General features: G+C 46.7%; 1 protein-coding gene across 6 annotated transcripts in view; it reads left to right on the top strand.

Annotated features, from left to right (window-relative positions):
- The first annotated feature begins 372 nt into the window (after window positions 1-372).
- USH1C (USH1 protein network component harmonin) overlaps window positions 373-12,498 on the top strand; it is a 420,974-nt gene continuing 408,848 nt past the window's right edge. For all 6 annotated transcript variants that reach the window (XM_030201080.1, XM_030201079.1, XM_030201078.1 and 3 more), the window contains exon 1: window positions 373-452. In XM_030201080.1, coding sequence (XP_030056940.1) covers window positions 417-452 — 36 coding nt within the window. In that variant the 5' untranslated portion in view covers window positions 373-416. The remainder of the gene's footprint in view (window positions 453-12,498) is intronic.

Here is a 12,498-nt window from a genome sequence, read left to right as displayed (position 1 = left end):
AGATCGATTATCTCGACTCCGACGTCGATTCACAAAGAACCTCGACGTCGACCTCTGGACATGCAAATTGCGACAGGCAAAACGTCTGAAGACGTTTGCTGTCCATGCAGTAAAAAATTGTCCTGATCCCCGGGCACTGAGGTAAGGGGGAGAGCAGGGATCCCATCTCACGATTACTTCCGAGGACTCGGAGAGCTCGACAATGCAGATCCGACAAGCTGTGATGGGCAGGTAAACACGGCGAGCCAATCAGATGAAAGCTTTCAAAGGCTAGCTAGGGGAGGTCTAAGAGGTCGCCCAATCAGGACTAGGCTTGCACTTCAATTTGTGCTTTCTGCTGCTCTCTGGGGTAAATTGTGCGAACTGCGAGCCGGGGAGGAGGACTGAGGCTGACGGCTGCTCGTGGAGGGGCGGTCATGGAGAGAAAGGTGGCCAGGGACTTCAGGCACAAGGTAAGATCCCCGGAAGCTGTCGCTGACCCAAGCAGTTCTAGAATTGTTTAAATCTACTAGTTTTAACTTCCAGCCAGCTAGCTTACACTTCAGCAGTTTGTGCTTTGCAGAAATGGGTCAGGTGACTTTGCAAGGACTATGGACTCCTTTGGTATCAATTAGCCTGGAAAGGAGAAGAGTGTTTTGTACTTTGACATTTGTTTAAGGCGCTATATTTTAACGTTTCAGTGGAGGTTGAGAGACAGGAAAAATAATGGCATAGAACAGCATAATGTTTTAAGTTTTTTTGTCTGATCGATCTATGTCTTGCTGAACATTTTTGTTAAAATATTTCAGCACTCAAAAGTACACTATTCAGAGTAGGTGCATTCCACAGCATTATGCACTGAACAGTACTTTGGACAGCTGTGCTGCGCTTCCAACCTGTATGGTTGTGTTAAAGTAACCGTTTGTTGTTTTTACCATTGTCCCTATTAAGGATATTTAAAGCCCACCTCTTCAATGTCGCCTTCGGCACCTAGCCTCTACACCTCTACCCAGGAAATCTAGACAGCACAACTTGACATTTCATTCTTTAGATTGTAAGCTTCTTTGAGCAGGGACCGTCCTTCTTTGTTTATTTTGTACAGCGCTGCGTAACCCTAGTAGCGCTGTAGAAATGTTAAGTAGTAGTAGTAGAAACAATGAATAGAAGTATTCATAGTGTTATAGTTGTTAAAATACATTTTAAAAATTTTACATGGACTGGCAAGATGATTTGAAAATTTTGTAAAATATTTTTGTTTCCCTGTATTGCTAGCACTCTCTCACTGAATATCCTTACAGCTTGTTTGTAAGACCACTGAACTGACTGTATTGTGCTCTAGTACCCACATCCATAATGAGTCTTAATTAAAACAAATAAATCATAAATACTGAATTAAATCCAACCAGAAAATGTTCAATTTTTTAATCCTGTTGATTCATTTTGAGTTAGAAAACGAATGCAGTGTTAGAATAAGTGAATAAATTACGTTATTTTGACAGTTGAATTACCTCATTTGCTTCAAATAATTTATTGCCTTAGCTCTCCTTTAAATTAGTATATACAGATTGTACAGCACTAAACAGTTGAGCCTTTGATAGTCTTATTGTAACAGATGCACCCTTTCCTTTCTCATGTCCTGGTCATAGATTCTAGTCATGGTGTGCAGCAGAATTCATACAGGCCTTCCTTTTAAACTCCACTGACTGGAACTTGATTTAAATGTGGTGTCCTAGCTGTAAAAGGCTCTATGTAACATTGTGAACATTCCTCTTGAGCAATCCAATCTCTTATGAGTGTTCATGCTCCAAACTGGGTGTAGTGAACCCCAAGCCCCTGATTTGTCTCCTCACTGCTGTGACTTGGCTGCCTTTGATGAATGTATATTTTTTAATTCACAAAGAGAGAGTCTGTGAGACAATCCTGCTTATTTTCAAAGGAGAAGGGCGGCCATCTTCCGACACAAATCGGGAGATGGCCGGCCTTCTCCTAACGCCGGCCAAATTGGTATAATCGAAAGCCGATTTTGGCTGGCTTCAACTGCTTTCCATCGCAGGGCCGGCCAAAGTTCAAGGGGGGTGTCAGCAGTGTACCGAAGGCGGGACTGGGGTGTGGTTAAGAGATGGCCGGCCTCGACTGATAATGGAAAAAAGGCCGGCCCTGACGAGCATTTGGCCGACCTTTACCTGGTCCCTTTTTGTTCACGACGAAGCCTCGAAAAGGTGCCCGAACTGACCAGATGATCACTGGAGGGAATCGGGGATCACCTCCCCTTACTCCCCCAGTGGTCACCAACCCCCTCCCACCCAAAACAAAATTAAAACACTTTTTTTTTGCCAGCCTCAAATGTCATACCCAGCTCCATGACAGCACTATGCAGGTCCCTGGAGCAGTTTTTAGTGGGTACTGCAGTGCACTTCAGGCAGGCGGACCCAGGTCCAAAACCCCTACCTGTTAAACTTGTGGTGATAAATGGGAGCCCTCCAAAACCCGCCGGCCAGCCGGCCGGCCATCTTTCATTTCGATAATACGGTCGGGGCCGGCCAAATCTCAAACATTTGGGCCGCCCTTAGAGATCGCCGGCGTTAGAGATGGCCGCCATTGGTTTTCGCCGATAATGGAAACTAATGGCGACCATCTCAAACCCAGCCAAATCCAAGCCATTTGGTTGTGGGAGGAGCCAGCATTTGTAGTGCACTGGTCCCCCTCACAATCCAGGACACTAACCTGGCACCCTAGGGGGCACTGCAGTGGACTTCACAAATTGATCCCAGGTGCATAGCTCCCATACCTTGGGTGCTGAGCCCCCCAAAACCCACTACCCACAACTGTACAACACTACCATAGCCCTTAAAGGGTAACGGGGGGGGGGGCACCTACATGTGGGTACAGTGGGTTTCCGGTGGGTTTTGGAGGGCTCCCATTTATCACCACAAGTTTAACAAGTAGGGGCGATGGGCCTAGGTCCGCCTGCCTGAAGTGCACTGCAGTACCACTAAAAACTGCTCCAGGGACCTGCATAGTGCTGTCATGGAGCTGGGTATGACATTTGAGGCTGGCAAAAAAATGTGTTTTAATTTTTTTTTGGGTGGGAGGGGGTTGGTGACCACTGGGGGAGTAAGGGGAGGTGATCCCCGATTCCCTCCAGTGATCATCTGGTCAATTTGGGCACCTTTTCGAGGCTTCGTCGTGAACAAAAAGGGACCAGGTAAAGTCGGCCAAATGCTCATCAGGGCCGGCCTTCTTTTTTCCATTATCAGTCGAGGCCGGCCATCTCTTAACCACGCCCCAGTCCCGCCTTCGGTACACTGCTGACACCCCCCTTGAACTTTGGCCGGCCCTGCGACGGAAAGCAGTTGAAGCCAGCCAAAATCGGCTTTCGATTATACCAATTTGGCCGGCATTAGGAGAAGGCCGGCCATCTCCCGATTTGTGTCAGAAGATGGCCGCCCTTCTCCTTCGAAAATAAGCAGGATTGTCTCACAGGCTCTTTCTTTGTGAATTAAAAAATATACATTCATCAAAGGCAGCCAAGTCACAGCAGTGAGGAGACAAATCAGGTGCTTGGGGTTCACTACTCCCAGTTTGGAGCATGAACACTCATAAGAGATTGGATTGGCTGGCCCTGAGAGAAGGCCGCCCATCTCCCGATTTGTGTTGGAAGATGGGCGCCCTTCTCTTTCGAAAATGAGCTGGTTAATATCACTTCAAAGGCTGCACTGCTACAGAATCATATACAAGCGTGATATAAATTTCTTTTATTTTTTTTTTTAAGTTTTTATTTGTGCAATTTCTTATGCAATGTCTAAGGTTTCAAAAGGAGAACACATTTAAAAAAAAATCCAAATTAAAAAAAAAAAAAAGGAAAAGGCTTACAAGGCATCCATCTGAGTTAACAACCTATCCATAAACTGGAACATTTTTAAGTTGCAACATTAATAGAGCTATTCCCAGGCCCCGAACAGCTGACCTCTTAGTGGCCAAAAAGGCCGACAGCTGAGAAGAAATAAAAAATATATACTTTGGGGAATTTAATTTAATCCCACATTTTCAGGGAAATTTATTTAAAAAACATCCTCCCCGAGATGAAGGACTCTAGAGCGTAGTAGCAAAACTACATCTTACATCTAATCCACATTTTTTTATTATAGAACAATTTTTTTTTTCAATTTTTAAAGTCCCGATCAGTGGATAAAGCTAATGTAACCATTCAAGTAGAAACCACTATAGACTCAGACCAAGAAGTCTGTCAACTTCCCCAAATCCAGACCCTATACTGCCTCTTCTTGATGTCATTCTTGTGACTGTGAATGTTTTGATGACAAATAATAAAGCTTAGAACAAAGTGACAAGTTGAACTGTGAAATCCCTAAAATTTACATCAAATATTTACAAAACATATCTCAAGGGAAAATTAAGCCTAGAGCAAGGAAAATTCATTATACACAGATATCCTGTTTTAAGCATGTTCTCTAAAGGCTCAGTTTTTCCTTTGATACTGGTCTCCCACATCACAGGTCTCAACACCTCCCCCCAAGACTTATTCACGAGTAATCTTGGTAGTCTAATGTCCCAGAGCAGGAGTGGTCTCCCTTTTATCCTGCCCAAGTCTGCATCAGGTTCAAAATGGCTCTGATCACTCTTATCCATAAGTTGCAGTATTAAGGGTCATCCTTCCATATAAGGAGAATTGCTCTGCCTCTTTGTGCTACTCCAGCCTCTTTAAAAAGGCTCACCAGGAGCACCGAGCCATGCATTAGCAGCCCTATCCTCCTGGGGAATGAATAATGCAGCTTGCCCTTAAGCAAAGCTGTGTCAAAAAGTAGTCATAGCACACCCTTATGCGTGTCTTTCCTGTGCGCTACGACCACTTCTATTTTCTGCATTAACGACCATGTAATAATGTTGCCATTAGTGTGTGGCCATTACCACATGGGCCTTACCACCACCCATTTTGTATGTGGCAAGGGCTCACGTGCTAAGCACGCACTATTCAGTTAGGGGCAGGGCTTTTTTTGAGGGGGTACTTGGGGGCACTGAGTACCAGCACCTTTTCCATTGTCTGCTAAAATTAACCCATGGACCCCCCAAGTTTTAATGAAAGAGCTCAGGTTTTACACACCAATTCTGCCTTGTCATAAATTCTGTGACTGGTTGCAGGGTCCTGGCTATTGTGGGGTGGGTCCCTCAGTGATCACCCCATCCTTGAAGGGTGGCCTAGCATTTCAGTACCAGCACCTTTTATGTTAGAAAAAATGCACTGGTTAGGGGTAAATTCTCTAATTTGCGCTAAAAGATCGACGCTGAAAAAAATAGCTCTTTGTGCTATTCTTTAAATTTCACCATTTATAGAATCCATTTATTGCTGGGATCCACGTCTAATTTTAGGTGACCATTTACACCAACTGACCCTGGTGTAAATCCTTATGCCTAAATTAGGCATGGATCCCCCTTATTCTATAACAATGAGCATAATTTGCAGGAACGCCCCTGATCCGCCCATGACCCTCCCACTGCTGCACCCCTTATTTTGATCTGCACTTAAAATTTTACATGTGGATCTGGGCATGTAAGTTTGCATGAATAGATTTTAATTAATGCCAGTTAGCACTGATGATAGGGCCCAATTATCTGTGCTAATTGACTATTCAATTAAATTGTTTATGCAAATTGGGCTCGTATCCAAATTTGCATGCACAATTTAAAGTGCCATTTATAGAATCCATAGGTTATGTGGCCATGCCAACTGATTAATGCAGACATACCCCTTGCAGAAAAATATAAATTTTATTTTTTAGTGCTCCAGTCGTGCACATATGATGCAAGTATTGCAGGATGCTTCAGCATGCCCCATGGTATGCCATTTTAAGGTATGGTAAGCACGCGTTAGTGCTTACTGTATCTTGGTAAAATGGCCCTTACGTTATTAATTTACCACAGGAGTGACTAACTTGCAGTACAGGGCTAACACTATTTTACTGCAGCTTAGTGACTTTCCCATCTGTTGGTGGAGGTGTACTTTGTACTTATAAAGGCCTGAACCAAGCAGTATCTAATATCTAAGAAGTAGTCTATTGTCAATAAGAAGCGAAGGGGGGTCGTGGGAACTGAGTCCTGAATCCTTTGAAGTGAGATACAGATTGCTTTTATTTGAGGATGTGCTGAAGTTGTAACTTTTAAGGAAATGCAATATATATTTTTATGTGCCTTTTTTGGACAATTGTAAGAAACAAATGGCATATCCTGCATGATGTATGATGTGTTCCTGAGAACCAGTTCTTTGTACTACAGCCTATATAACTGCCTGGTCTGGAGCAAGAGGGCAGTCGATGAAAATCTTCCTCAGTCTATCTCAATAGATTAAGGAATATGCGACCATTTCCATGTCTTCTCCCTTTTTATGTTCCCTCCCTGTTTCTTATGTGCTACTCCTAACTTTCTATTGTTTCTTATTTTTCATGTTCTTGGGTAAGAATAAAAATATTGGTAATGTGAGAAGCTTCTCTTGTTTTTAGTTGTGTTTGGTACTTTACCCAGCCGGTGGTCTAAGAAATCAGTTGGGGGAATTTGTGGGGTTGAGGCGCTGAGTTTTGGTTCCAAGACACAGCACAAACAGGCCCAAACAAAAGTGGTGTATTCTGTCCAGTTCTATTTGGATCGGGACCTCCAAGTGTGACAGGTGCACATGTCGCAATTGGCAAAGTCCAGTGAATTGGTCCCAACTAGCAACTGACCGAGGGTACGGTTCTTAGGACATACGACGAACGGTGAGAAAAAAGGAAGACGGCTATGGTAAGTACTTGGGGTTTATCTTTATATTTTCTTCTGTGTTCTTTCCTCTTTCTATCTTAAAATCTTAAAGCAGAATTTGTTTTGTTGTAATCGTGCAAACTCCTCTAGAGCTGGTCTCAAAAGGAAATTTTGACATGCCATAAGAAATGGGTTAGTGGCACCAAAGGTTTGAGCATTAAATAGCCACAGTCAGGCAGTTTTGACAAAGAAACTCTTAACAGCTTTAAAATTGTAGATAGAATACACTAAAACTAAGAAATACAGTAAGGAGAGAAATTTAAATTTGTGGGGGTTATGGGACACTATGGCAAACAGTGGTTATGATCAGGCAGCACAGACCCCTCCACCCTATGCGGCAGTCTCCAAGCAGTGTATGTTAGGGGTAGGGTCTGCAGCACAGCTCACAGGTTCTAAACATTCAAATCAGGTGCAGCTGCCCATATGGCCTACTGCTACCGGTTATACAGCACCCATCACCTCTGCCCCAGCTATAGACAGGTCTGAAAAGGAATTGCCGGCACAGCATAGAGAAGTGGGGGAGATGCAGCCATCTATAGGGCAAGCAGCCCCGGTTCTCACTGCCTCTTTACCCATAATAGGAGAGGCAGCTCAGCGTGACCTGGGAACCTAAAGGAGCAGCGAGGCAGGTGCCTATATCCCAACACAGATGAGGGCAATAGTATGTAGACCAGGGCATGTGGGTTCCTGAATCTTACAGGATTACGGGGACCCTTAATGATAGATGAGTATGTAGAACAGTGGGTGAAAGAGGGAGGTTTGGAGAAGGAAGTCAGGAAAATTATAAAGGTAAATAAGAAGGAAGATGATGGGAGTGAGGAAGATGAAGAGGAGGACAGGGTCGGGGAACAGAGTGGTAATCAGGGACAAGAAAGTAATGTCAGAACTGGTAGAGAGACCGGCAGATCCTGCTAGCATTACTAAATGATTCAGAAGCACCCTTTAGTATCCCAAATTATCAGTAGTAGCTGTTAATGTTTTTTGCGACTTTGCATATGGGGGGATCTGGGTGTCGGCGTCGATAATGCACTGAATCCTTCTGCTCAGTGTGCTGCTGCGGCTCGGAAAGCGAATAGAATGTTGGGTATTATTAGGAAAGGTATGGAAAACAGGTGTGAGGATGTTATAATGCAGTTATATCGCTCCATGGTGCGACCGCACCTTGAGTATTGTGTTCAATTCTGGTCGCCGCATCTCAAGAAAGATATAGTGGAATTGGAAAAGGTGCAGCGAAGGGCGACTAAAATGATAGCGGGGATGGGACGACTTCCCTATGAAGAAAGACTAAGGAGGCTAGGGCTTTTCAGCTTGGGGAAGAGACGTCTGAGGGGAGACATGATAATGAGTGGAGTGGAACAGGTGGATGTGAAGCGTCTGTTCACACTTTCCAAAAATACTAGGACTAGGGGGCATGCGATGAAACTACAGTGTAGTAAATTTAAAACAAACGGAGAAGCTTTTTCTTCACCCAACGCGTAATTAAACTCTGGAATTCATCGCCGGAGAACGTGGTGAAGGCGGTTAGCTTGGCAGAGTTTAAAAAAAGGGTTGGACGGTTCCTAAAGGACAAGTCCCTAAACCGCTACTAAATGGACTTGGAAAAAATCCACAATTCCAGGAATAACATGTATAGAATGTTTGTACGTTTGGGAAGCTTGCCAGGTGCCTTTGGCCTGGATTGGCCGCTGTCGTGGACAGGATCTGGGCTCGATGTACCCTTGGTCCTTTTCGCAGTGTGGCCTTACTTATGTACTATGTTATTGACGCTTTGGCTAATGCATGACTTATTGGCTGTAAACTCCCCTTGAATATTGGGTTAAATGATTTGTGATAATACCTCAGGCATTATGGTAGAGGAATGATGTGTGCCCCCTTTTTAAAATATTAGGAAAAACACTACAGGAAACAGTTTGTTTTGTGAAGTTTACACCTTTCAACTGAGCAGTAAAAGGATTCCTCTTTGTGCTCTGTTTACTTTTGTGCAGCCCATATGTATTTTGAGACATTTTGTTGTTCAAACAGGTCTAAGCCAAGGTAGGGGAGGGTAGAACTTTAGTAAAAAAATAAAAAATAAATAAATAAAATAGCTTTTCTGCTCCTCTTTCAGTCATACTGATACAAGATAAATTACCTTTTTCTTCTACACTGAAACAATTTACTGAATGCAAGTGAGCAGACCTAATGAACTGCTAATAAAACCTATACAAAGGTTTCTTTTATTAATGATGTGGGACAGGGTTTGCTCTGCCCCCCTGAAGAGTTAAACAGTGTGCCGTAGTATTCCCAGTTGTAACACTAGCCTGCTTATTTTCGAAAGGAGAAAAACGCCCATTTCCTTGTCATCAAGCAGATGAAGCCATTACGTATGGGTTGTGTCCATCAACCAGCAGGGGGAGATAGAGAGCACTCAACTTTTCACAGTGCCTCATGGCCAGCCAGCTCCACTGCCTCTTCAGTATTCTCTATCTCCCCAAGCAGGGTGGCTGGAGCTTCTTCGAGCTGCATCAAAAATCTGCCTGGGGGTGGCTCCTGGCTTGCCAGTTGTTAGCAGCTTCACTTTGAAGGCACATAGGTTAGCTTTTCCCTGCCTTACCCATGCCCCCGTGGATGTGGACATATTAGCTTGCTTTTCCCTGTCCTTTCCCACTCAGTGGATGCAGGCACATTGGTTCGCCTTTCCCACTCATCTGAGCCTCCGGAGTTCTTATTACCTCTGCTTTCCTCACAGCGTTAAAAAAAAAAAAAAAAAAAAATGTAACAGAGGTTTTCCTTTGATTCTTCTATGGGACCGGAGCTATGATACTCGGTCCGTTGAGGTAAGAGTGTTTTCTAACTCCTCCGGGGTGCGCCCGCGATTGGGGCGTTTTTGGCGCGAAACTGCCATTTGAATTTTCCCGCCATTTTCCGGCGATGGCTGCAGAGAATGTAAAGCGCTGTTCCCGGTGTGGCAAGCGCAAATCAGCAGCGGGGCTCTGTAAATCGTGCTGTACAGGTGTAAGAGCCGGCCCGAGCATGGCGAGCGATGATTCTTCCTGCTCAGAGCTGGCAGCGGACGCCATTTTGAATTCTCCGCATGGCGTGGCCTCCGTAGAGACGGAGAGCACTGAGCCCGGGGGGGGGGGGGGGGGGGAGGGACCTCAAATTGAGGCTATTCAGGGAGCGGCTAGGCCCGGACGGGATCTGGGTGACCAGGGTGAATTTTTCTCCCCTGATTTTGTGATTTTGTGCATAAAGCATACATGCTGAAAGAGCTCTCCCTCAAGGGTCGTCTGAGGCCACCTTCTCTTGTCCCCCCCCACCCCCCCCCCCCCCCCCCCCCCCGTGGTCGGGCTGTGAGGATTCGGAGAGTTCTGGCAGGCCTTCGTGGTCTGAGGAGCCAGAGCCAGAGTCTGGTGCAGAATTACCACAGGATCTGGATGATCCCTCCGCGGTGAGGATTTTCCACCGTGATGAGCTGCCAGCGCTTATTTCAGATGCCCTACAGGTCCTTTCTATTGAAGAGCCTGACAGTGGCACGGCCTCCTCTGTGAATCCTAGGATGGCTAGTACTAAAAAGCCTGCTCGAGCCTTTCCTTTGCATGACTCCATCCAAGAGCTTATATCCGCTAAGTGGGCTGACCCCGAGGGACCTTTGAAAGTTTCCAGGGCTATGGGGCAATTATACCCTCTGCGTGAGGAGCATTTGGCTCGCTTTGCAATGCCTAAAGTAGATGCCCTAGTCACTGCGGTGACAAAGAGAACTACCCTCCCTGTGGAAGGAGGATTTGCCCTGAAGGATATACAAGACCGTAGGCTGGAAGCAGCACTTAAACGGTCCTTTGAAATTGCAGGTCTTGCTTTTCGGGCGTGTGCATGCAGTTGTTATGCTGCTAGAGCCTGCTGCTAGAGCCTGCCTGGCGTGGTTGCAACAGGCAGTGGAACAGCCCGGAGATGGAGTTGAGCGCTTCTCGGATGTGGCTCCGCAGCTGGAGTCGGCCTTGTCCTTTTTGGCTGATGCCCTTTATGATATTGTCAGAGCTTCGGCTAAACAAATGGCAGTAGCAGTGGTGGCTCGCCGTCTTATTTGGCTATGACATTGGCCAGCGGACATGGCCTCTAAGCAAAGGTTGGTGAAGTTGCCCTTTCAAGGCCTTCTCCTATTTGGTGAGGAGTTGGAGAAAATTGTTAAAGGCCTGGGAGATCCTAAACCCAAGCGCTTGCCCAAAGATAGGCCGAGGCCTTCCTCCAAGGGCCAGGCGGTCCACTCCTCTTATAGACCTCGCTTCCATGAAGCTAGAAGGTACCGCCCGGGGCGTTCTGCTGGGTTCACTTCTCGTGCCCGTTTTTCAGCAGAGGAACTCCTTTCGCTCGGACAAGCGTTCCGCAGCCACCAGCTCTAGGCCTGGAGTTCAGGGGCGACCCTCTCAATGATGGTGCGCCGGCCCCCTCCTCGCTTCCTGTCATCGGAGGACGTCTTTCCCTCTTTGCCGAGGAGTGGGCCAATATTTCCTCAGATCAGTGGGTTCTGGACCTGATCAGAGATGGCTACAGAATAGAATTCAACGCCCCAGTAAGAGACGTGTTTGTGGAGTCCCGATGCGGTTCTGCCGCCAGACGGGCGGCGGTAGAGGAGACTTTGCAAGGTCTGATTCAGTTAGGGGCCGTGTCCCCGGTACCTCCCGCCGAACACGGCTACGGCCGCTACTTCATCTACTTTGTGGTGCCACGAAAAGGTGGGTCTTTTCGCCCTATTCTGGACTTAAAAGAATTAAACAAGTCCCTGTGAGTGCGGCATTTTTACATGGAAACCCTGCACTCCGTCATTGCGGCGGTACAGCCAGGAGAGTTTCTCACGTCTCTGGACCTGAAAGAAGCTTACTTGTACATTCCAATTTGGCCCCCGCACCAGAAGTTTCTGAGGTTTGCGGTGATGGGAAAGCATTTCCAGTTTTGGGCCTTGCCTTTTGGCCTCGTCACAGCTCCCCACACCTTTTCGAAGGTTATGGTGGTAGTAGCTGCCTTTCTAAGGCGAGAGGGTATTCGGGTTCACCCGTACCTGGACGACTGGCTCATTCGAGCAAAATCTGCTGCAGAGAGTCAGCATGTAACAGCCAGAGTGGTCTCAGTTCTTCAGTCTCTGGGCTGGGTCGTCAATTTGGCCAAAAGTCACCTGACCCCCTCGCAGTCTGTAGAATATTTGGGGGCCAGGTTCGACACAGCCTCGGGGTATGTGTACCTACCCGAACAAAGGCGGTGCAAGCTTCAGAATCAGGTCCGTCTGCTCCTGAGGATGCCCCACCCGCGAGCTTGGGACATTGTCCAGTTGCTTGGATCGATGACGGCCACCATGGAACTGGTGCCCTGGGCGAGAGCGCACCTGAGACCTCTACAGTAGGCTCTACTCCAAAGATGGTCTCCAGTATCTCAGGATTACCAATGCAGACTCTCTTGGCTCCCTGCGGCCCGACTCAGCATGGAGTGGTGGCTCTCAGACAGCATGCTGTGGCGAGGAATGCCGCTGGCGCTCCACGATTGGTGCCTAGTGGTAACAGATGCCAGTCTGAAAGGCTGGGGCGCACATTGCAAGGGGAAGCATGCCCAGGGTCTATGGACTCCCGAGGAGTCGGAGTGGTCCATCAACCGCCTAGAGTTGAAAGCGGTGTTTCAGGCGCTTCTGGCCTTTCAAGTGACACTGGAAGGATTGGCTGTCAGAGTGATGTCGGACAACACGAC

The sequence above is a fragment of the Microcaecilia unicolor genome, chromosome 4, assembly GCF_901765095.1.
Source record: "Microcaecilia unicolor chromosome 4, aMicUni1.1, whole genome shotgun sequence".
In the NCBI taxonomy this organism is placed as follows: Eukaryota; Metazoa; Chordata; class Amphibia; order Gymnophiona; family Siphonopidae; genus Microcaecilia; species Microcaecilia unicolor.
The sequence above is the reverse complement of the archived record's forward strand: the minus strand, read 5'-3'. Positions and strand labels throughout refer to the sequence as shown.